Source organism: Dermacentor albipictus, chromosome 3 (assembly GCF_038994185.2).
Source record: "Dermacentor albipictus isolate Rhodes 1998 colony chromosome 3, USDA_Dalb.pri_finalv2, whole genome shotgun sequence".
Taxonomy (NCBI): domain Eukaryota; kingdom Metazoa; phylum Arthropoda; class Arachnida; order Ixodida; family Ixodidae; genus Dermacentor; species Dermacentor albipictus.
In genome coordinates this window covers 91442946-91464954 of record NC_091823.1, presented here as the reverse complement: position 1 = coordinate 91464954, position 22009 = coordinate 91442946, and the positions used below count along the sequence as shown (strand labels likewise).

At 45.6% G+C, this 22009-nt stretch overlaps 1 protein-coding gene across 2 annotated transcripts in view; it reads left to right on the top strand.

The window, feature by feature from the left end:
* Positions 1-13816, top strand: part of LOC135902942 (centromere protein I-like) — a 100074-nt gene extending 86258 nt beyond the window's left edge. For both annotated transcript variants that reach the window (XM_065433279.2, XM_065433277.2), the window contains exons 14-16: positions 1643-1767; positions 3284-3572; positions 13613-13816. In XM_065433279.2, the coding sequence (XP_065289351.2) occupies positions 1643-1767; positions 3284-3572; positions 13613-13747 (549 nt within the window). In that variant the 3' untranslated portion in view covers positions 13748-13816. The remainder of the gene's footprint in view (positions 1-1642; positions 1768-3283; positions 3573-13612) is intronic.
* Positions 13817-22009: the final 8193 nt, after the last annotated feature.

Sequence of the window (22009 nt, the reverse complement as noted above, 5' to 3'; positions counted from 1 at the left end):
AGGAAAGAAAGCACAGGAGACTAAACATAAGAGGCAGGGTTCGTAACAAAGGAAAAGGGGGGGGTATGTGGGTTCGTGGCTTAATACAGCTATACCTCAATGTCACTGACATAACAAATGATTGAGCTTAACGAAGTGAAGCCAATGTGTTTCTTGCCAATAGCAGCACATGACGAATACATGCTCATAATGAATACTAGATAGTATAACGTAGGTATTTTTGTGTCGTATGTGGCTTTGTTACAGTGAGGTTTGACTGTGCCATTCGGGTCATCAGTTGAGTCAACTAGATAGTGCTTCTGCAGGTAGCTCACTTTCTCACACCACCGCTTTACAACAATTTTTAAAGCAAAGCTGTCCTTGCAAGCCCTCCTGTACTTTCCTGATCGTGGCTACACTAGCTGGGTGCTGCTGCTTTCTTGCCGAATAGTTCACAACTTGGGTCACTATGTGTATCATTCTTGTGGGTTGGCGACCAGACCTGGGTATACGGGAGGTGCACAGAATAAATGCCCACTTTTCTTTCCTCGCAACCCTGTGCAGTGCATGCCTCGATACACTAGGAAGTCCACGGTTGAATGGGTGGAGCATTGAGCTGCTGTGCTGAGGTAATAGGATTTGAAAGTAACCATTGGGCCAACTTGGGTCACAGGATATGTAAAAAAAAAACAATAATTGAATTACATGCCTGATGCAGGGATTGTACCTTGGTTTCCCAGCACAGCAGCCTACTGCTCTAACCATCAGGCCACAATTGTATGTATGCTTCTAAACTGAGAATGCCAACTAGCTCTTTGAGATGGCTAGATAATCGTCACATGTTCGTAATGACGATGATGATTTCCATACTGTGGCCCACAACTTGGTTAAGAAGCAGGTGGTATGTTTAAAATACATAAGAAGATATGAAGAAAAAAAAAACCCGCCATGGTTGTTCAGTGGCTATGGTGTTGGGCTGCTGAGCACGAGGTCGCAGGATCGAATCCCAGCCACGGCGGCCGCATTTCGATGGGGACTAAATGCGAAAGCACCCGTGTACTTAGATTTAAGTGCACGTTAAAGAACCCCAGGTGGTCGAAATTTCCGGAGTCCTCCACTACGGTGTGCCTCATAATCAGAAAGTAGTTTTGGCACGTAAAACCCCCATAACTCTTTTTTTAAAGAAATGAAGAAATACGGGGCAATATAAAAGTTGTCAGATGTTGTGCACGGGTGTTCGAGAGCACATGCTCACGCTAGTTCCCTTTGCGCCAAGACGCAGGAATGAAACAGACAAATTTATAGCATTTCATTAACTGCTTCACGAAAGCTTGACTTCACATAGGTGCTAAAATGTGCATTGAATGTATATATACATATTTTTTTTACTTCTATCTCGGTTACTACTAACAATCACATTTAGAAATTCTTGCCGTAGAATGCTTTCTCAGTGGCACTTCTCAGCTCCTGGTGCATAACCAAAATTTTCGGCAGCGCCTGGTCTTTGCACGGAAAGCAATTTATTGATTGTGGATTTCTGTTTTCCTGACCAGCTTGAAATGGCCAAGCATGCCTACTGTCTCCCTCCTTGTGGTGGGTGAGTTCACAAGGGTAAAGCGTAGTGGAAAGGTTCACTTCGTTTTTTCCTGCTTCTATTTTTCAGAGACTGGAGGTGTTCAGGAAAGCAAGAGTCATAATGCTATGCCTACCCGAGTGGCCATTTGTAATGCTTCCAGTCTTCTCACGTAATCCACTACTCATCGATGGAGTCTGCAAAATGTACCTGAGGTAAGGAGGAAGTGGAGTAGTGAGCAGTTTCTGAAGGAAAGTGACACAAATGTGATCTGGCTCTGTGCATATATAGTATGAACATGCAAAGACACATTATAGTATTCATGGGAATGCAATAATATGCTCACAGTGTTCATTACTGAAAGGGAGCAATTGTCATCCACCTGAACAGTAGCGTAAAGAAGCAGTGTTTCTTTGGCGAACTCTCAGGCAGATGACAGTTCTTCTTTCATGAAACTTTAATTTCCACAGAGCTCATTTGGCAGTGTTCATTATTGTATTTGCCAAGTAAATCGTCTGTTGCCATTTGATTGGTCTATGATGATTACCACTCAATCAATTTTACTATGTAATGCTTGGAGTCATTGTTTTTTCTTCCACTTTCATTTTCTTTTACTTATTGCTCGCACATTTCAATTGACACAACAAATGATTTCCCTTATGCTATCCTTGGCTTCATTATCTGTTCTCTTCATATGGTTGTGACTAAAAAACATTGGGCCCCTTGGTTTCTGCCCCTTCTCATTGAAGTCTCCAAGATGCAGGGGCCTTTTCACACTTGTCCAAAACTGGTAGGGCCACTCATATCTAAAATTACTGGAGGTATGGTGCATGAAGAAATTTGCACTGGTAGTCCAACATTGCATGTGCAGCGAGTATTGAAAGATTGCACCGTAGCGAGTATTGCATGATTGTGCCACATGTTTTAAGAGCATGCCGGCAGCATACCGGTCACCATTTATGATTTCATTGTGAATTTCTAATTCTTGTAGCTTGTTTACAATTGTCATATTTACACCATTGATTTTTCATTTGCGTTCAATTTATGGCGAAAGTGATCTCAACAAAATGAAAATACAGTCGCCAACCAATTTTCCAAATCCAAATTTTTCAGACCTGCTCGATTGTTCATGCCTAGGTGCAGCAGTGCTGCCCACTCATAGGATAAATGTACTGCAACAGCAACTCAAATTTCAGCCGCCATTACGGGAATATTTTTGGAATGAACTTAAATCTATGTTTCAAAGTGGCGTTGTGAGGTACAGAAAATATCACGTGACCCAAGGAAGGCCAGAAGTGAACCAAAGCATATCCACCCATGTTTAAGAGATGATTAATGATTAGCAAAGTTAATTCATGATTGATTAGTGATTAGATTAAGGTGGATTAGCATGGACTGATGAGGATTAAGCATGATTAAGGTGAATTACAGTAGGCTTTACAAGGCTCTCGCCTCTGCGTTTCTTAGGCGATCACTATGGACACGTGGGAATTTTTTCTGTGGCACTTATCATTCTTGCTTTCACTATAGGCCTGAGATATTTCTTAGCATTTTTAGAGAACCCATTCTGAACTTTTTATTAAGAATAAAGATCCTAAAGTAATAAAACATTTTTCATCATTTTCACCAATCTTCAAGTTTTTGCTTCACTTCTAGTGCTTTTTAACTTTATAGGTTGACAGGTTTTTATCAATCATTCTCTTTTTTTTTCTTTGTTCATTTTTCTGGCAGCCTGTTGGACTTCTTGGAAGAAGCAAAAGAGCATCTTCCACTGACTTGGTTGAAGACAAAGATCAGCGAGTACAATAACCAGGCGGTCTGGCTGGGCTTGGCACTGAGCGGTGACTGGAAGGGCGCATGTGCTGTTGGCCCGCAGTTGTCTCCAAGCATCCTGGAGGCGCCAGAGGTTTCTTCCAGTGACAGTTATAGCCCCTTGGCACTGTGGTGGCAACCTGCGCTTCAAGAACGTGTTTCGGAACTTTGTCGTACTCACAACGTCGAGCCCCACGAGATTGTCCTGGTAAGTGGCTGGGATGCCAGCCCAGCATCCCATCGTAAAGCAGTGCGAATAGACAGCATCAGTGCATTCTTGCACAGGAAGATTCAGTAACATTGGCTTTCGTGTTGTGGTGCAGTTAACCCATTTGCTTTCTCAGCCAGCGATTTGCCAGCTCCTTAAAGAACGGTTGCTTCTGGCTATTGTTCATAGATGGCAGCACATTGCTGGCTATCTTATATAGTTGTTTTGGGTTTCACACACTAGATGGACATATTTGTTTACACTTTCAGGATTTGTTTGTAAAAAAATGGAAAGATGCCTGCTCACCAGACTCCGCTCTGTTATTGTAGCCGTGGCTACCAGAGTACCAGGCTCGAAGAAAACATACAGGCTTCCGAGTGGGCTTATTTTTTTCAGTACATGCCATCGAAAACTGTAAAGCAGAACCGTTTGATGCTGTGCTTAGTTTTTGAGGGCCAAGTTCAAAAGCCCAAAAGGCGTTCTGATTGCAAAAGAATGCAGGAGTGCCCTCCACATTCCCACTCATTCTAGGCTTTTATTTTGCTCACTTGCTAGTTGTTTAACGCATCTGACGCAGAAGTTGTTTGGGAAAAAAAATAAATTGGACATTTTGTAAATGCAATGTCTGCACCAGATTTTAAAGCAATTTTCTTACAATGTGGAACACCAAATACAGCGAAACGGGCGAAACCAAAGGGGTTAAACTTCATTATAACCAAGTCTGTAAAATTGGCAGTTTGCTTCATTTTATTGACACTTCGTTATATTGAAATTTGACCTTTTATGCATAACAGGTGCAGTTACTGATAGATTTTTCCTAAACGGAAGGGGCTGTAAAATTTTCAAAATTACTAGGCAATCAGAAAAAAAAAGGAATTAGATTTAGAAAAATATATTCTTGGATATGAGAGTCGGTGAGCAAAAGATACAGTTTCATGCTGTGTCTGCAGTATCTTACATCAGCGGTTGAAGCCTGTAAGCTTTCTCGTCTACTCCACCGCTGTGGCTGATGGTGTCGCTCACAGTGGGACGATGCTGTCATCTAGAGCGCACGCAGAGGGGAGCGAATGCTTCCTTTGTTGCCGCTTGCTTTCAGCTGGTCCCCGAAATCCGAGATTGCGCAGCCTCCAGCACTAATGGGCGGGAAGACGATACGCGTGAAGCCAAGGCCATCTCGGCTTGCCCATCCACCACAGATTGCCTCCAACATGGGGCGCGCAGGCCACATATGCACTCAGCCGTGCCCCACTGCCCTGCCCTGCCCCCACAACCCTGCTACACTACCGCACTACACCTGCCCCCACTACCCCTGCCCACTACACTGTGTAGGGGTTGAGGGACGGGACTTCGGGATGAAAACCCAAAAACTTGTGAGGGATTTATTCTACATTCTATACAGGGAGGTGAGCGTCAATTAACAGTCGTACAGTCATTACGGGCCGGCAGCAACTCGGACGCTGCGGCCCGCGGCAAGAAGTTCGAGAGAGGTGAATCAGGGAATCAGGGCATATCCCAGAATGCTCAGGTCTCTCTGGAAGGCTTCTTATAAACCCTTCGAGCACTGTAAGTCACGTCATGTTTGACCAATGGGAGAGTCCGCTCCGATGACGCCACTTTCAGCCAATGGTAGGCGCCCGTGTCGCGGTGTCGCACCTGGCGGCTCTCTGCGGTCTTGCCTCGCAGACTGGCAATCCACTTCTTCTAGGCTGGAGAAGGAGGGGGGGCGCTCATGCTTCATTGCACAAGGGCCCACCTGCACCCGGTGGCTCGGCTCCGCAGCGGTAGCAGATGCCTTCTTCAAAGCCGAAGGGGGACGATTGAGCTCCATTGTACGAGGCCCCCTTCTAATCCCGGCGGCGCACGAACTTGTTGGCACGTGAACTTGTTGCCTTAAACTTGTTTGCTCGGCCGCTTCTCTGGAATGCACTTTCCTGCTTCGGCATTCCTCAATTAGCTGTGCTGCGACTCGAAGTGGTTTGGGGAACTCGAAGTAGCCTCAGGAAACGGCGCCATATCTAACAGCTCGTCCTCGCCCCGGTAGTTCTGAATGGCCGGTGAACTCAATTCGCTGGCCATGAGGAACGCTGAAAGAAGCTGCAGGGCACTGGGGTCGAGCCTCGTTTGACGAACTTCGGGATCCTTGGCCCTGGAGAACAGACGTCAAACAAACAAAACAACACAGCGCTGCCCCACGTGTAAGCGCAGGCTCTTCACCCCTGACTCGCCAGGCTATTACTGAGTCAAAATCAACCCTGATCATTTAGTTCCCCAATTTTGACAAAACAGTTGTAACCACCTTTCCAAACAGCCATCCATTTCTCCTTGAATGCCGACAAGACCAGAGCACTATTGTTGTTGCAAAACAAAAGGGTCGTTGACGATGCAAACAACAAATGAAAACAGCCGACCATAACTTAAGTGGCCTAACTACATGAACAGCATGTTTCCAATCTATCGCAGTGGCGTACTTATCGGACGTAATGGTGCCACTGAACCATCTGGTCAACCTCACAAGTACGTAATCACAAGCGCACTAGCCTTGTGGTCACTAAACAAAACGCGTACTTGCGTTGTAGGCAAACTTTTCACTTACGCTTACTCACGTTTCTTCCCTGAAAGTCCTACAGGACACGTGACGTAAACGAACAATTAAACTCGCGGGACTTACACACTCCGCAGAACTCTTAAAATGATGCGTCTTCTACTAACTCTTTCCACGCACGTTCACTAAAGAAGTCAGAATACGGCTGCCCTCCACACACACTAGCAACCCAGTCATAAAGTCTGCTTCCTTCCGTCCACACAGGACACGCGCTAATGGAACTAAGAACGCTTCTCCGTGCAAATCATGCACTCACTGAAATTCTACGCGCTTAACCTTAGAAAATTCAACACTTAAAAAGAAAGAAGGTTAAATAAAACACACGCGCGTTACGATAGGCCTCTCAACAGTAACCTTGACCCTCAGGTTACTCACACACACAAAAAAAACCTATCTACTTATTAATGAGCATCTCGCGAGACTACATGTTTACTTAAAACGCATCTTTCAAATCTCGAGCTTCTCAAACGAAAACAAACAAAGCTCAAACCTTACACAGTGAAAGAAATCCTAGTCTCAATTCGCGAAAACTTTCCGATGCTCAAAATGAAAAAAACAAGACACTCCATTTCTAAGGAAGGGCTCTTCGCCTCCCTTTCCGAACGCTTATGTCTGACTCATACTCTGAGCCGTCCTCGCGGTGGTCGCGGCTTGAAAGCTACTCTGGCTGCCGAGAGACAACAAAAGGGCTGACTAACTATCAGCTCCCTCAAGACGTTACGGTCTCCTGCCAATTTGCGTCCTCGCGCCCCGCTTTCAACACAAACTCGTTTGACCGCGTCGCTACTCCCCACCTGGTCTCGTCCTGCCACCTTGCGTTTCTTCGAACTGCACGCTGAGCTAAGAAAAGAACTACGGAACGACGAGGAGCTTAACTGCCTCGTGCCCTTTGTCCGCGTCCGTGCAGAACATTCTTCGCGGTCCCCCTTTGACCGGTGGCTCGACCATTCTGGATGCGTCAACATCGTCCTTGACGACCGCACCTTTTTCCTCGCGCCCTGCCCTTTTGGGTTTCTGGCCATCTTTGGCGGCGCTACATAAGTTACCGTCTTTCGGTCTTTACCGCGCTTCTTTTTACGGCGCTTTCTCTTTGCACTCACTTTCATGTCGCCTTCTCGTGCCTCGTGCTGGCCAGTACACGTTTCGTCGGCCCGGATCGGTCTCTTACCCGCACAGTCTAATTGATATTCATTTAAATCAACATTCTCTCTGCCTCGACTGGCGGACAGCTCAACCGACTCTGGCACAATGCAGCAGGCTTTACTCGAGTAAGACAACTCGCACTCTTGCGAACTGCCCTCTACTACATTGTCCAGCTCACGCTGTGCATCGGCACACAGCCCGTCGGTATCGATCGCTGTCTCACGCGCACAGTCCGAATGATTCCTAATTAAATCATCCATCTCTAGGCTACCTAGACTGGCGGAGAGCCGCACCGATCCCTGAACAATGCAGTTGTTCTCTCGTGAGCTACGGAGCTCGCCACCCCGAGAGCTATTCTCAACTGCATCGTCCAGCTCGCACTTCACTTCTGCACGCAGATCTGGCTCTACATGGGTGCTCGCGTCTGTCGCGTCAACAGTACCCTTTTTCTCGCTAGCAACCTCGCTAACCTTACCAGCGACGCACACACGCGGTAACTGTGCCAATTTGTTCGCAGCTGGCCTAGCTGTCTCCACAGTCATCTGTTGGCACAGCACCTCGTCGCTCTCCTTGCGGCCTTTAACGGCCTCTGTTGCCACTAAGGCATCGTTAGCAGCTAGCCTTTTCCCTTCACTTATAATTCTGCAGCCACTCTCACAGGCACTACTCTTTTCGTCGGCTTCTGGCGAAAATCCGCTCGATGCTTCATTCTTTCGCTCTGTACTTCCTACAGAATTCTCAGACAGCCGTTGTCTCTGTGCCAATAACTGATCACAATACAGTATCTCTTTGATCAGTGCTGCCTTCTCTCTCTCATACTTTTGCTCACGCTCAAGCTTACGTTGATTCTCGCGGTCGTGAAGCTCACACCTAAGAGCAAATTCTTGAAGCTCCTGCTTCCGTTCATTCTCGCGTTCTTCACGCTGACGCTCACTCCTAAGTTCACGACGCTCTCGTAAACGTACACGACGCGCACGCTCCCGTGGCTCCTGTATCACCTCCCAAGCAAGCTTAATGCTTTCATCATCATTGCCACTATCATTAATCGCCTTTATGATAGCTGGCGTTTTCATCCGTTCGTCCGCCTCAACCCCCAAATCGTCGCACACCAACAACAAGTCTAACCTCGTCAACCTTCTAAGATCCATGGCAGCTGCCCCGACAGGTGGTTAAAACTGTTTTCCTTAATTAATTTGTGCAAACACACAATGCATCAAACTCCCGATTCCCAGAACTATCAAAATTGAACACACAACCTTTGAGTCTGGCGAATCATAAGGAAAAAAACCACGCGCTCACTCACGGTTGCAGCACTCTGCCATCCGGTTCATTCGTCCGATGCTCCCGGTTCCTCCGGACTCCCTGGGTCGAAGGCTCGCTCCTTCTTCGCTACTCCCAGTTTCTTCGGACCTCTTTCGACGAAGGCTCACTCTTCTTCGCTCTTTCCGGTTCCTTATGATCTCTCTCGACGAAGGTTGATTCGTAGCGCTGCCACCAGCTGATGCATTCGGAGGCGATCCCACCGCTGCCACCAGATGTAGGGGTTGAGGGACGGGACTTCGGGATGAAAACCCAAAAACTTGTGAGGGATTTATTCTACATTCTATACAGGGAGGTGAGCGTCAATTAACAGTCGTACAGTCATTACGGGCCGGCAGCAACTCGGACGCTGCGGCCCGCGGCAAGAAGTTCGAGGAGGTGAATCAGGGAATCAGGGCATATCCCAGAATGCTCAGGTCTCTCTGGAAGGCTTCTTATAAACCCTTCGAGCACTGTAAGTCACGTCATGTTTGACCAATGGGAGAGTCCGCTCCGATGACGCCACTTTCAGCCAATGGTAGGCGCCCGTGTCGCGGTGTCGCACCTGGCGGCTCTCTGCGGTCTTGCCTCGCAGACTGGCAATCCACTTCTTCTAGGCTGGAGAAGGAGGGGGGGCGCTCATGCTTCATTGCACAAGGGCCCACCTGCACCCGGTGGCTCGGCTCCGCAGCGGTAGCAGATGCCTTCTTCAAAGCCGAAGGGGGACGATTGAGCTCCATTGTACGAGGCCCCCTTCTAATCCCGGCGACGCACGAACTTGTTGGCACGTGAACTTGTTGCCTTAAACTTGTTTGCTCGGCCGCTTCTCTGGAATGCACTTTCCTGCTTCTGCATTCCTCAATTAGCTGTGCTGCCATCCGATGTGGTCTGGGGAACTCGAAGTAATCGCAGGAAACAGCTCCATATCTAACACCTGCTACACTACCCCACTACACCTGCCCCCACTACCCCTGCCCACTACCCCACTACCCCTGCACCCAGCAAATACCTCATCATGTTACAGCTTCCGCAGTCCCATGCCTTACTCTTGCTGGCACAAGTAGCAACATGCATGAAGCCACCATGCTTCTTCGCTCACCTTTGCATGCTTTTCCTCGCACTCACAGCACGGAGTGCACTATAGGATTTTATCACATTTGGACTTTACATGGAACATAATATAGCAAGAGGGCTTTGCTGCTATGCTGCTCCACTTTAGCAGCTGCTCTCTGTCGTGCGGCACGCTAATTGAGAAGTGCATTCTTAAGCAGCCACATGTAATATAAACATTTGACCCCAGTAGTTGTCATTTAGCATTTCCTCAACATTCCTTTGCAGCAGTGGTAAAATGTCATCATATTGAAATCATGTATAAACGCGCTTCTTTATATCGAGGTTCTAGTTACATTGTGCTGGTCTATGGACAGTAAACTATAAAATGTTAAATACTTTGTTATACCTAGAATTTTATTATATTGAAGTTTGTTATTGTGCTTCACCTGTATTTGTCTTTATTGACCACCTTAAATCTCCTTTGCTGTTGCCTTGTTATATTTTTAATCCTATCTTACTTTTTGTTAACACCAGAAAAACTGTTTGTCTTCTTGCTATGATATAGTCTTGGTCCTCTTATTATGCAGCCAGACTATCTCATTCTCTCCTCTTGAAACTTAGCTGTATGCTAGTGGCCTAAAAAGGTAGAGGTAATAGTCTGGGATTTCAACCTTGGGCCTGTTAAAGGTGGGCCGGGCACCCAGGACCATCAAGGTAGCATGGGCCTAGCAATCTGGAGCTTGACCAGTAGGGAAGGATGCGGGCAGAGATGCAAGACAATCCACGTAATGAGTAACAAAGAACTTTCAATTACATTGCTATGGAGCAGTCAGCTGTACAAGCTTCATGACTGAGAGTGACCCAAACTGTCTATTTTGTAGTCTGTCTTTTCGGCGTTGCGGCCTCCTAAGTGTTTATGAACGGCTGCAGGCAGCTTGGCATATTTCAAACATTCAGGCTTTTGCCGGAACTTTGACGGTGGGACACAAATTGTTTGTCACACAGGCTAGTTACAACAAGCCTCACAAGAATATTATAATATACTTAAATGTACATTTAAGAAAAACACTTAGGCAGTTTATAATGCTGAGGTATTCTTTTAATACGCTGCTTTCATTTCTTTGGTGCAAGAACACTGGTTACTAAAGAAGATGAAAGACAGACATCTCTATCTTGAATGGCATACCCGAGCTGCAGCGCCAGCACATGGGTGTGAGATCACGGATTTCAAAGTATCTTCTCTCGTATAGCACAACCTTTCAGCGCAAAAGAGGTTGTTCAAACTTCCTGTACGTATTCATTCTTTGGCCTACTTAGAATGTAATTTAATCTTTATTTGTAGGTAAACATTTAACTGAACTGAAGGAGGTGAGGTCAAAATGTGTGACGTCACGAGTAGCTCGTGCAAAAACTTGTATGGAGCGTTGCTACCCCTCTTCTAGCTTTTTATGTTTTCTGGCATACCAAGCCTCCACTAATTGTCAGAGTGAGTTTTTAGTGATCTTCAAGAGGTAACTTTCCAATATAGCCTAACTTAATACATTTCTCTTTTAGTGTTTCTTTAACCTCTTTGCTTTGGTCCAATCGGCACTCCACTGTTGGCACGCCACTGTGCACTCCACTGTGCCTCCACTGCGCATATTTCTGCTTCATTCTGCATCTTCCACTTTGTAAGAGAATTGCTCTAAAGCCTGCTTTAAATTTCTGGTTTGTGTTCTTGACAAAAGACTTCTGCATTAGATGCTGTAAAAGTGTATAAAAATTTTTTAAATATACAGGAACTTTGGAGTGCATCTTTGCCTTTTTTGCACTTAGAATGCCTCTTGGACATTTTGACTTATTCCTTGAAAAACTAAGAGCCATGGAGGGTCCTGCTGATCAGTGTTTGCCAGTATGTGCTGAAAAATTGCTTGCTTGGGAACCTGTACACTTTTTTCGAGCCTGGTTCTCTGGTTGCAGCAGCTGCAGCAACAGAGCGGAGCCCAGCGAGCGGGAAGGTTTGCATTGTTTTACTATCAACTCGTGCTGAAGATGTGGCCCAGTATGTCCATCTAGTGCGCAAAACCCAAAACAACTTAGTAGATAGCCTAAAGTGTGCTGCCATCTGTAAAAGACTAGTTAAAACATACTCTGAAGAGGCCAAATTTTAGGCAGCTGGTATACCACTGTCATCCTAAACTTTAGCATCTTCTGGCCTGCTCACCACCAGGCACGGAAGTGAATGGGTGAACATTTCCATGCTTTGTACTAAGGTAATTCTCTTAAATCATAAAGGACCAAGTTTCATTCTTCGATATTTCTTTATAAATATCCGTATTTGTTGCATCAAGGTGCATTTGTATATTCAACCTAGCTTTGGGAGTGTTAGCCAGTGGTCCTCATGACCGTGGCATTGTGTGGCTGCATCCAAAATGTGGGAAAGGAAGTAAATTGGTATTTTAGCTAATAGTTTTCCTGAAGCCTATTTCACGTGTAGCGAATACCGCATTTACTCATGTAAGACCTGAACTCCCAGTTTGCAGTAGGAAAATTTTGAAAAAGAAAAGTTTCGCTTAGTGTCACTCGCATACTCACATTCTCGTTAATTGCTGCAAGCGGCTAAAGGATGGCACTAGTCCGTGTCCGAAATATTGCCCGGGGACTGTAAATGTGTTTGTAGTCGGCCATCAGTGGTTGCACTTATTTGCATAGCAGTCCAAACATAGTTCAATGATTGAGCGAGTAAGTACATGCCTGTCTCGCGTAAGGTTGGCACCCGTTAAAAATTCAGTAAATTCAATTTAATTCCTGGTCAACTTCTGGAAGTCGACCTTAAAGGGTTGTACTGCTAGCACTACCTGTCAGTTTAGAAGAATCCTTTTCGAGTTAAAGAACAGGTAGCTCAGCAGCATTCAGATATTGATGCCGACAAGTTTCTTAATTTTGTTCTTGAAGAGCATTACAAAATAACGGGACCACAAGGACAAGTGCTAATATATCATTTACAATGGCATCCTTGAAGGAAGCCACAACAGATGGGGCGCAGATGTGCACATTATGGCAGGTAGACATAGCTTCAGGATTGTTCAAGACACAGAGGTCAACGTCTTCATTTGCAGCCTTCCTGTATAGCGGAGGAAGCTGTCTTCAACTTTGGGCAGTCTTGAACCTTACAGAACTGCACAAGAGAAAAATTAATGGTTTTATCAGTAAATTACTGTTATAAAATACCCAAAAAGCCGCTCTTACCATAATAAGATAATTTGCGAGCCAGAAAAGGCACAAGAACGAAAGGCTGGTGATGCCACTTTAATGTTGTCACACCAGATTGCCAAGCTGGCATGGATTTTGAGGGCATCTACTTGAGCCTAGTTTCACTGCAATGTATTGTAGAAGCGCCAAAGATTAAACATAGCAAGCTTCAAGATAACTTACTGAGATGTATTTCAATGGAATTTACTCGGGTCTAGTTAATTTGATATCACCAAAGGTTCACTACATTGTATTCTAAAAGAGAATTTAACCTAGCAAGTTTCAAGAACATTTACTTAGCTGCAATCAACCTATTTTCATAAAATTATTATTAAAAAAATGTTTGAAAGAATATTTAATCCTTCTAAACTGATTTAGTGTATCTCTTTAGTGGTCCCTTTATATGTAAGTTTCTGTCTGTATGGTCAAACATGGCAGGATTGCCAATGCGGTGGGCATCTTGATTTGAAAGAAGGTGGGTTATTCGAAAACTAGAGTTTCTAATTCAAAACAAGCAGAGTACGGATGAGAATTTTCATCCTGTTCAAGCTGCTGCGGTCGAAGGAAGTTCACAAGAAGGAAGCAGAAGCTGCACAGTGGTCGAGGTCCGTGCTTTTGTATCCTGCTCTTTAAGATAGCCCGACGAACTGTTGCCCTTCAATGTATGTTTAATTGTGAAATTCTCTATTTTGTCCCCCTTAATTTGTTGCAGATTGAAGACACCTGGCTTGCCTTTATCAACGCCTTGGCAGACTTTCAACCACACACGGCGGAGTTTATGCGCCGGATATCAAAGATTAATGAGCAGTCAAGGGCATCTGCAGCATCAAAGATATCTGCTCGATGACTGCACCTCCTACAGTTTTAGTATTTATTTTAGTATTTATTGTGCATAAAAGAGATATGCAAAGATTAACTCGTTACCCGCCGTGGTTGCTCAGTGGCTGTGGTGTTACGCTGCTGAGCACGAGGTCGCGGGATCGAATCCTGGCCACGGCGGCTGCATTTCGATAGGGGCGAAATGCGAAAATACCCGTGTACTTAGATTTAGGTGCACGTTAAAGAACCCCAGGTGGTCAAAATTTCTGGAGTCCCCCACTACGGCGTGCCTCATAATCAGAAAGTGGTTTTGGCACGTAAAACCCCATAAATAATAAGATTAACTCGTTTCCTCTGTGAATTTTCCATCTTATAGTCAGCACTTAAGTGTTGTGTCTATGCCTTCCTTCATCCTTATTTTCGATGTACTCTTATTAGCGAGGAATATTTTTCCAGTACGGTGCAAATTACGCTAACTGAGGGCACAAGTTACAGTGTTGTCTTGTTGTGATGGGGGACATTGTCATCACAATGCACGCCCACCTGTGTTTCAAGCCATCGAATCCAAACATGCATTCATTGTTTTTTACAGACAACAGCATCATAGTATACCCTGTCAAAGGTTCAGCGGGAAGTCATGTTATGCTGCCACAGATCTAAGATTTACTGCCATGGATTCCCAGCAAGGATTGCTTTCATGGAAGTTGGGAAGATGTTATCATATTGTCCATTATTGCCTCCTACATACCTATCTGTTATTGGTTATGGCACTCTGCAACTAAGACAATTTTCATATTACTTTATCTCTTGCTATGCAAGCTAGACGCATAGCACTTTTCTTAGTTGTGGAAAAATTGGAAAAGAGGAAATACATGACAGAACAAAACCAAAATAAACAATGTACGACAGTGCACAATGAGAAATGTGCCAGGATAAAACAAATTGCAACACAGTCTCACTTTAAAACCACTGATCCTTTCTTCTTTTAAAAAAAAATTGTATGGAAATTATTTCCTTTAGTAATGCAAAAAGAGGGGGATTGCTGCGCAAACTTGTTTGTAAAAGAACCACGTTCAGCATTAATTCAAGATCAACAGTGCAGCCAAAACACTAACCGTCACTGATGACAGGGCTGGTGAAAAATCGGACTTCATCTTGTTGCATTTCACTTCAGTGCATTGGAAACCAGTAATTGGTTGACACCGCATTTGTTGAAGGAATCTATGGTTGTATGGCTTATTGGTCCTCATGGCAGCCCCCGTACTCATTTGCAAAATGTAGTGTAAACCTGCAGTGTGCTGACGGCACCATTGCTGAAAGTGTGTTGAGCCTTTCTGCTTGCTCAATGCTGTCGCGTGCATGGTATGCTGTGGTGTTTACTCTGGTACTGTGGAGCTGGTCAAATCCAGAACATTGCACATCCAGAACCATCCAAAGCTCCCGGTTTTATCACTGCAGAGATGCTTTGTATATGTGTTTTTTTAAAGGCCAACTGCTACGTAATCTCCAGAATGGTGGCTAGCCCGGCTTGTTGGTACGAACACATTCTTTAGCAAACAGCGCAAATAACAGGACACCTTTCGGGACACCTGTCGTGTGCCCCTTTTCTGTGTCCCGTTATTCGCGCTGTTTGCTAAAGAATGCGTACGTAATCGCACATGAGTTCAATTTGTTAAATATGGGTAGTGAATGTCATCAAAGTTAATGTGGCAAAGGCGTATGGCTAGCAGCCGTACTCCTTTCATTCAGGTTGCCTTGTAGCCTATGGCTGTCGCAGAGCCCTTATCCACCTTATTGTATTGTAGCTGCATGGGACAGTGCCACACAGATATGCATTAATGTGGATTGTCGTCAATATCAGAGTCGTACATGGTGCACCGGGAGCTGTCCCAGTGGTATTGCTTCCCTCTAAAGTGCGCAATGTCCCAGACATGTGGCCATACGTAGCATGAGTATGCACCCAAAGCAGCGAGTCAACATCGGTTTGCAATTCATGTTCTGAGTAACTTTCAGCAATCTTTACAAGGGTGGTGCTTTTTCCGGTTTCAGTGGGAAAAACTGGCTTTTTGCTGGTTGTTTCAGATGCACTCATTTGTATTTCGGTCACAAATCCGCACAGTGGTACTTTCAGGCTTTGGCTCGAGGATCACATTGGCAGTTTTCTGTGACTAGGTCAAAGGTCAGTGAGACGCCAGCCAGCTATATCGGCGCAACCGGGAGTGTTTGAAAAGCACCCCTGGTAACAAACTGGATTTCGACCTGGTTGTGGTTCTTGTGTCTCGTGATGTGGTCAGCACTGTGGCAATTGAGCGATGCCAAACATGACATCCTGGTTGGAGACCTACTGTCCCTTCATGCAAGCAACATCTTGCTCCTTTTCGGGGGCATTCTGTTGTGCAGAGAGCTGCACCGCGTGGGCTGTGCAACATTCCGTTGATGCATAACATTGACTTTGCCCGTGTCTAGGGATGCCCAAGTGGCTCTGCAATGAACCTTCGAATGCCTTCGAAAAAGAAACGAAAAAAAAAACCTTCGAATTACCTGATGCTTTAGCAATCTTCATAGATCAGAGCAACATCTGAAGCAATGTCTTTCAATGCTTGCGCGTGTGATCTGTTGTATACAGCAGTGCAACGACTGAACCTAAAGCAGCATGAAGGACACCTGCCTTGACAGGCTGCTAGAGCAACATATGCATGCTTAACTCTTTTGGTGCTATGCTGCTTATGCAGATATTAGTGCGCCCCATAATTTGGATTGATCTAATGTCAGATTTTTCAATGCAGATTGGATTTTTATTTAGTGGAATGTGAGCTTCAAGAGCATTGTGCCCATCGTCGTATCACGATCATGGTCAGTCAGTGTGGTCACATGTAATATTTAATAGAGGACGGTGTAGGCCTTCCTATACACAATCGAGGCACTTCCTCACTTTGTGAAAATTGTCTCTGGTGATGAAGTAGTGAGCTTCTTTCCAGGTGTGGTTTACGAAATCCCGTGAGAGCGGAAGTTTTGTTTTAATCTGCTATGGTTGACAGGAAATCAAACCTCTTAAATATACTTAAATTTGCGGATGCTTGTTTCTGCGCTTATAAGAAGCGCACACTCTCTGCCCTCATGAAGCGTGTCGTGTGTCAGCATTGTGCCCTTATATAGAAGTGGCACTACCTATTAATTTTTAGCATTTAAGCTTGAATTTTTCTACCACGCCAAAGGATGTAGAAGTGAATTTTTGTGTGTGTAATGACAGGTCAAACGAACCCATGCAGATCCACTGCACATGTTGGGGCCTATGGGAAGTGAAGCTTCAGTAAATTGGTCAAACGCATTACGGCTAAAGGTGATGGATACAAGAATGAGACGTGTCGAGCAGCATTCAGAGATTCTGTACTCCTTGTGCCGCAATGGAACATGTCCATTCTGAAGGATTGGCCAAGAACAGGCACACCTTCAACGGCACATGTCGGAAAGCTACAAAAAAGAAGTAAAGTAATAAACTATTCGTGAATTATAATGAACCAATTTATTATTGGTAGATTTATGTGCTTTGGAGGTATGTGTGAGCTGACATTATATCCATCTTTTATGTAGGAAATGTACATTGCGGGACATGCCTGTTCTGGAGGATTGGCGAAAAAGCCAGTGGTACAGACTGAGTGATGATATCTAGGAAAATAAAGAACATGGCAAATATAATTCACCATTCCTTTAAATAAAAGAGTGGTGTGCTTTAGAAATGCCTGTGAGCCAGCATTATGTGACAGTTTTGTGGAGGAAGTTTTCTTTTTTGTAGTTGTTGTTGTTGGCATTATGCAGAACTTAGCTCGACATATGTGGTCAGCATAGGAAATTTATATCAGCCACTTTGTGGGTGCCATCATATGGCTTTTGTATATATATCCACAAATATATTTGGCAACCTAAACACAGCATGATGCAGCAAGATGAAAATAACAAAAAGGTAATAAATGAAACCGGATCTAGGCTGATTTCAGAAGCAGCAATTGGAGTGAGAGAGAAGGCATCAAGGCAACCAGTAGGTAAGCTCTCCGAAATAACAAAGAACCTAACAAAGAAACTACAAAGCTTGAAAGGGTGTAACTCAATAAATCGGGTAGAATTCACTGAACTGTCAAAGCTGATGCACAAGAAGTAAGCGATATTTGAAATTACAAAGTCAGAAATATTTAAGAAGCAGTAAAAAATGACAGCAGCATGACATAAGCGGGAAGAAAACTTGGCGTAGGGCAGGGCAAGATATATAAAGTGAAAGAGAAGTAGGGTAATGTGGTTAGTCATTTCGACAATGCAGTAAAAGTAGCCAAAGAATTTTATACTAACCTGTACAACACCCAGAGCAGCCATGCAATCCTCATTCGAAGTAGTGATGAACAGGATACAGTCTCTGCTATAACTAGCGAAGAAGCTAGAAGGGCCTTGCAAGACATGTTCCAGGAAAAAGTGGCAAAGATGGGATAACCGTCAGTTTAATCAAAGATGGCAGATATACTTAAAAAGCTTGCAGCCCTTTATATGCAATGACTCGCGACTTCAAATGTACTAGAGAGCCAGAAGAATGCCAACATTATACTAATCCATAGCAGAAGAGACGTTTAACAATTGTAGGCTGATGAGCTTTCAGCATACTGCATAAAATATTAACCAAGACAATTTCTAGTAGAATCAGAGCAACACTTCAGTTAACCAAGAAAACAGACTAGGATATTCTACATTTGATCACGTCCATGTCATCGATTGATTAATTGAGAAGTCTGTGCAGTACAGTGAATCTTTGTATATGGCTGTCATAAATTATAAAAGGCTTTTTATTCAGTAGAGATAGCAGTTACGGAGACATTGCATAATCAAGGAGTAGAGGAGACATCAGCGAATATCTTGGGAAATAGCCACAGAGATTTCAGAGCTGCCTTGCTTCCTCACAAGCAGAAAATTACCGATCAAGAAAGTGGTCTGACAAGGAGAAGCAATCACTTAAATTTACATTTGGTGATACCGCGCGCCGTCTTTTGAGAGCGAGACGGCGGCACCCACATGCGCATGTCGCGCGACTGCCTAGCCGACCGCAACCCTTCTCGCCCGCGGTGTCCCTTCGTCGCCGTATCTGCTCCGCCGAGATGCGCTGATGTGGCGTCGCGGCTAAAACCCCTCAATCTCCCAAAGTAGCGCCATTCACTTCCTTCCTCCTCCGCTCGGCGCGGCCTCGACGGTGGCGCCGCTGGTGGTGCGCCTGCCGTAGCAGACGACGGCTAACACGCTACGGGAGGAAATACGCGGAAAAGTTCGTTCAAGTCTTGCGTAGCAGTTTTTTCAACCTAGATCTTGCTTTGTCAGTCGGTAACTGGCGTTAAGAATGTCGTGTCGGATTTGCGGAAGAAATAGAGAAAAGCACCATTATTTAAGGCGTAAAGCGCGCGCACGTTGAAAGTTCGTGTTGCTGAAACGCGACACAAGCACTCGGTGTGCTCAGACACGCAAGTAATTACCAGAGTTTCAGGTTTTCACAGCGTGAAGGTATGTGCACGTGGTTTCGTAGGTTAATTTACGTACCTGCAGGATGCTTTTGTTCGGCCGGCGCGTGAGAGATTCCGACTGTCTGCGGTCAGCAATGCCTGGCAGCAGGGCCGTTTCTGTTCCGCGCCTTTTACAGATGTACGTAGCTCATGCACAGGTTGTGGTAGCCATGGGCAACGTTTTCACACATAGGCGGTATAGATAACTTGAACAACGTACCAGCATATGAAATCGTTATTTATTTATTACAGTGCAAATGGTTAGAATTTGATAGAAAAAAAAAGAAGGAACTTGATGGGACAACTGGAAAGAGGTTCAGAAAATAATTATCCCCCTCCCCTCATTGGCACCAGCAACACTTTTGTTGAAGTGCTAATTTCATCTCTGTATACTACGTGCGTCTGTATTCTTTTGCGTTGTAAGTTTTCACAAGGAAGCAGTGTTGCGTTAACTGGAACAGTCAAGGCACACAAGACAGACAAAAAAAGTTGATTCTTGGGTTTTACATCCCAACACCACGATCTCATAAGGCACGCTATAATGGGGGCTCCGGATTAATTTTTTTCCAGCTGGGGTTCTTTAACGCGCCCCCAATGCACTGGACACGGGCCCGTTTTGACACGGGCGTCAAAAGAAGAGGTTGGAGGAGCCGTGGCACTTACTTCACAAAGCCGCGCGTTCTTTGCCACTTGCTCGAAGTCAGCCCGCCCGATCTTGTGAATCCACACTTTTCTTCGTTTTGGTAAAGCAAACTGCTTTTTGCCGTCACTAGGTCTGTTGTGGCAACCGTAGGCGCAGCAGCACGGCATCGCAATTAAGCACTCGGCCCTAACACATTGTATAAAAGTACCGCGCTCCTTCAAACCGCCTGCCGTACTTTCGTCGCGCAGGCCCAAAAATGGGGGTCGCAGCGCGCTGGAAAGAAAAGATATACAAAAGCGCGGCGCCTGCTCTGCGCCGGAAAGGAAAAAATACACAAAAGCGCGGGGCCTGCTTTCACGTGACACAGATTGGCCAATGGGGGAGCGGAGGAGGCTGGGGCAACAGGAGGAGTGGAGGAGGAAGCGCCTGGGTGAGCGGGGTGGCGGAAAGATATAAGAATGGCGCTACTTTTGGAAAATTGAGGGGCTTTAGTCGCGGCGATGCCCCCACGCAACGCCGTTTCGCCCGCTTTGCTCCATCGAGGCGTGCTCTTCACGTGGCGTCGCAGCCAATGGGAATTCAGGTGCCGTTTCGCTGCTACAGACGCCGGCTTTTTCGCTCAATGGGTCATTTGATACTTTCTCATCAAAAATGGTGCTGGTTAGGCCGTATGTAATGCTTAGGGCAGATAACCGGTACACCGTTAGAGTTGCAGAACGGGTGCCAAGGGAAACGAAGCGCAGTTGAGGACGGCAGGAAATTAGGTGGCGTGATAAAATTAGGAAATTTGGAGGTGCAGGTTGGACTCTGCTAGCGCAAGACAGCGGTCATTGGAGACCGCTGGAAGAGGCCTTGTAGTCCTGCTATATTGGATTGTTAGTGTTGCATGGCAGGTAACTAGTTCTTGCGCTAAAAGGTACAGGCCTGCACAGAATAAGAAAGGAGACACACAAGCAACGCTACTATGAACAACAATGTTTATTTCGATCACAGACCGAACTATTGACGCATTTCACGGGGCAGTTTGCTTTTGAGGAACGAGATGGTGCTTCCGGCGGCACGCCGCACCTTGTCTCAGGAAAAGCGCGCGGATACGAAATCATTACTGCTCCTGCCCCGCTACGGTGCGATCAGGTGTCGCAAATGCGACTGGATTTTCGCTAAGGCACTGTGCTCGATTCATACGGCAAAATGTGGAAGGAAAGAGGGAAGACGTTGCGGTACTTGGCTGGAAAAATTGTGGCTGGAATGGAATCACTCTGTGGGGCCGTTGCTACGTAAGGACTGCCTTTCTTGCCGGCCCTTCGCGAAGCACGGCTTTCGTCGAGGATAAATCACTCCTCCGCCAGCGCTTGATCGCTAACCTCCAAACAAAGGGCTTCAACCCCGGAACGTCGGCAATTAAGAGTGAGTACCGCCCGTGTGAAAACCAAGTATGGCGCCACTTACTGGCATAGTACGTTTTTTGCGCGTTATCTACACACATCCACCCCCTACTCAAACGCAAACTTACGCCCACTCTATCGCCAACGTATCTATAAGTGAATGGCCGCACACTTGAATCAATGCTCCGAAGCACGTGACGGCAACTACGCCGACAACTCACGAATGTTGGAAGCAGCACGTTCCTGACGGTCCACAGAGTAAGGCGAATGACTAGCGATAACACGTCTTTGCTACAATTAAGTTATTCACAGAGTACGGAACGTTTGCGATATACAAGACTTGTGCGCAGCTAGAACAAACCTATCGCAACTGAGCACACTCGCGAGCGATGGTGACCGCACCAGTCTAACTTCACCGACTCACAAACATGATAAACCGCTGCTTCAGAAGGTTTGCCAAATCAAGTACGAAGAGACAGAACAGTCTGATTCTGATTTAATTCATAAGCGGAAAGATTGGGTAGCTTGGGATACATTTCTAGCACTGTTTTTAGTGCAAGCGCCATGCGTTTACGCTGCTCGCGCTGTTTGGACAAGGCGTAATGAGCTCTTAAAGCACTTACATGCACACGTCCTCTAACGCTGTAGCCGAAGCTTCGCTTCGTCGACAGAGTCACTGTCTGCGATAACCGTCGAAACGGAAGTTTGCTGCGCCGCACCGCCCTCATGCG